This window comes from Oxyura jamaicensis, unplaced genomic scaffold (genome assembly GCF_011077185.1).
Source record: "Oxyura jamaicensis isolate SHBP4307 breed ruddy duck unplaced genomic scaffold, BPBGC_Ojam_1.0 oxyUn_random_OJ69958, whole genome shotgun sequence".
NCBI lineage: Eukaryota > Metazoa > Chordata > Aves > Anseriformes > Anatidae > Oxyura > Oxyura jamaicensis.
The window spans coordinates 1,317-3,278 of record NW_023309679.1 but is presented as its reverse complement, the minus strand read 5'-3'; the positions used below and the strand labels follow the sequence as shown (position 1 = coordinate 3,278).

The 1,962-nt window shown below is 64.9% G+C and overlaps 1 protein-coding gene across 1 annotated transcript; it reads left to right on the top strand.

Moving 5' to 3' along the window:
• The first annotated feature begins 216 nt into the window (after nt 1–216).
• Nucleotides 217–1,687, top strand: IER3 (immediate early response 3). The gene is made up of 2 exons (XM_035313961.1): nt 217–413; nt 1,144–1,687. The coding sequence occupies exons 1-2, from the start codon at nt 237–239 to the stop codon at nt 1,507–1,509; spliced, it is 543 nt and encodes a 180-aa protein (XP_035169852.1). The 5' UTR covers nt 217–236; the 3' UTR covers nt 1,510–1,687.
• Nucleotides 1,688–1,962: the final 275 nt, after the last annotated feature.

Genomic DNA, 1,962 nt, shown 5'->3' with positions numbered 1-1,962 from the left:
CCCCCCCCCCCCCCCCCGTACGGGCGGGGAAATCCCCGCCAGGCCACGCCCCCAGAGCCCCATAACCACGCCCCCACCCTCTTAACCACGGCCCCGCCCCCCCGGAGCCTCGCCTTCCCACCTCGGGGCCACGCCCCCCTCCTCTCCTTTCACCCAATAGGAGCCGGCGCGGGGGGCGTGGCCTCGCCGGCCGCTATAAAAGCGGCCCCGGGGGCCGGTGGCCGCCATTTTGTGCCATGACGGCGGCGAGGGCGCCGGCAGCAACGGTGGCTCCGTTCCCCAGCGGGGCTTGGGGGGGTCCGGGGGGGCTCGCGCCGTCCCCGCCGCGTTATTTCACCTTCGAGCCCCCCGCCGGGCCCAGCGGAGCCCCCCGGCCCCGCCGCCGGCACCGCCGCGTCCTCTACCCGCCCGCTGTGAGTACCGCGGGCCTCGGGGCCTGGCTCTGAGGGGGTTTTGGGGGGCTGAGGAGGGGGCACCAGCCCTCGACCCCCCCTCCCCCTCCTTTATACTTCCGGGACCCCGAATTTGCCCGGGGGGGAGGTGGCAGGAAGCGGCTCATTTCCGGGGGGGGGGGGGGGGGGGCGACCCAGCCCGCCCGCGACCCCCCCCCCCCGGGACCCCCGGGGGGGGGGAGGCAGACGTGCGGGGGGGTGTAGGGGTTAATTATTGCCTCCCCCCCGGCAGCATTTCCCCCCCCGGGGGCAATTAGTTGCATTTAATTGGAGCTCATTACTCCTGGATCGTCTTGGAAGCTAAGCAGGGTCTGGCCGGGTTTCCTCTTGGATGGGTTCCCTGACGCAAGCTCTATTGGATTGTAACCGGGGGGGGAATTTTCCAAAGATTACGTTTTTTTTCCCCAAAAAATGAATTTCTAACACATGTGCAGAGATGTATAGGGGTTAATTAATGCCTCCCCAGGCAACATTCCCCCCCCGCGGCAATTAATTACACTTAATTGGGGGTTATTACCCCTGGATCGTCTTGGAAGCTAAGCAGGGTCCAGCCGGGTTTCCTCTTGGATGGGTTCCCTTTGCGAGCACCGCGGGGCTGTAACCCATGGGGGGAACTTTACCAAATAATGATTTTTTTCCCCAGAAAATTGAATTTCTAACCCTTTTTTTTTTTCTTTTTTACCCCCTCCAGGTACGGCGGCCGCCCCCCACGGAGGAACCGAGCGCGGCCAAGCGCCTGCTGGTCCTGCTGCTGGCCGTGGTGGGTGCCCAGGTGTACAGCGCGCCGGGGGACGCGGCACCCGTGGTGGCACCCGAGGCGGCCGTGACCCCCCCGCTGACCCCTGATGTGGCCTTGAACACCCCCCTGGGGCCCCAAGAGCCGCCCAGGACGATGGTGACAACCCGCCCGCCCAACGGGACCCTCGTAAGGACACCCGCGGGGGCACCCATGGGTGCCTCCTGCCCGCGGCTGCTGCTGCTGTCGCCCGCCCTGCACCCCCACAACGGCACGGCCGAGGGTGCTGCCCCCCGGGACCCTCATCTCCTCTCGGGGTGACCCTACAGGACGTCACCAGCACCCCGGGGTGGCATCGGGGCCATGCCCGGTCGCGTTCGGACTAACGGGAGCGACGCCCAGCACCCATGGGTGCCCCTCGCTTCGCCCTCGGGGCCGGCACCCAGCACCCCAGTGACATTTTGGGGACAGACACTACAATATCAGGGCTGTGACAGCACCCAGCACCCCTTCGGGGGGTCGCCAGCACCCCTTCGGGGGGCGTTCAGCACCCATGGGTGCCCCTACCTCACCCTCGGGGCCGTGAGGGTGCCCCTCACCCAGCCTCACCTCCCCTCCCCCCCCCCCCCAGTGTTTATTTATTGTATTTATTTCTCGGTTATTTAATTGGGGGGGAATTATTTAATTGCCGGTTATTTAAGACTATTTAATTTGGGGGTTATTTAACGTGATTTGGGGGTTATTTATACAATAACTTATTTAACAAAAGTCACT

What these genes read in the sequence shown, in the direction of transcription:
- IER3 (XM_035313961.1), top strand. Translation starts at nt 237, where the DNA reads ATGACGGCGGCGAGGGCGCCGGCAGCAACGGTGGCTCCGTTCCCCAGC. An exon ending in GCGTCCTCTACCCGCCCGCT is followed by an intron (nt 414 to 1,143) that starts GTGAGTACCGCG and finishes TACCCCCTCCAG; the next exon opens with GTACGGCGGCCGCCCCCCAC.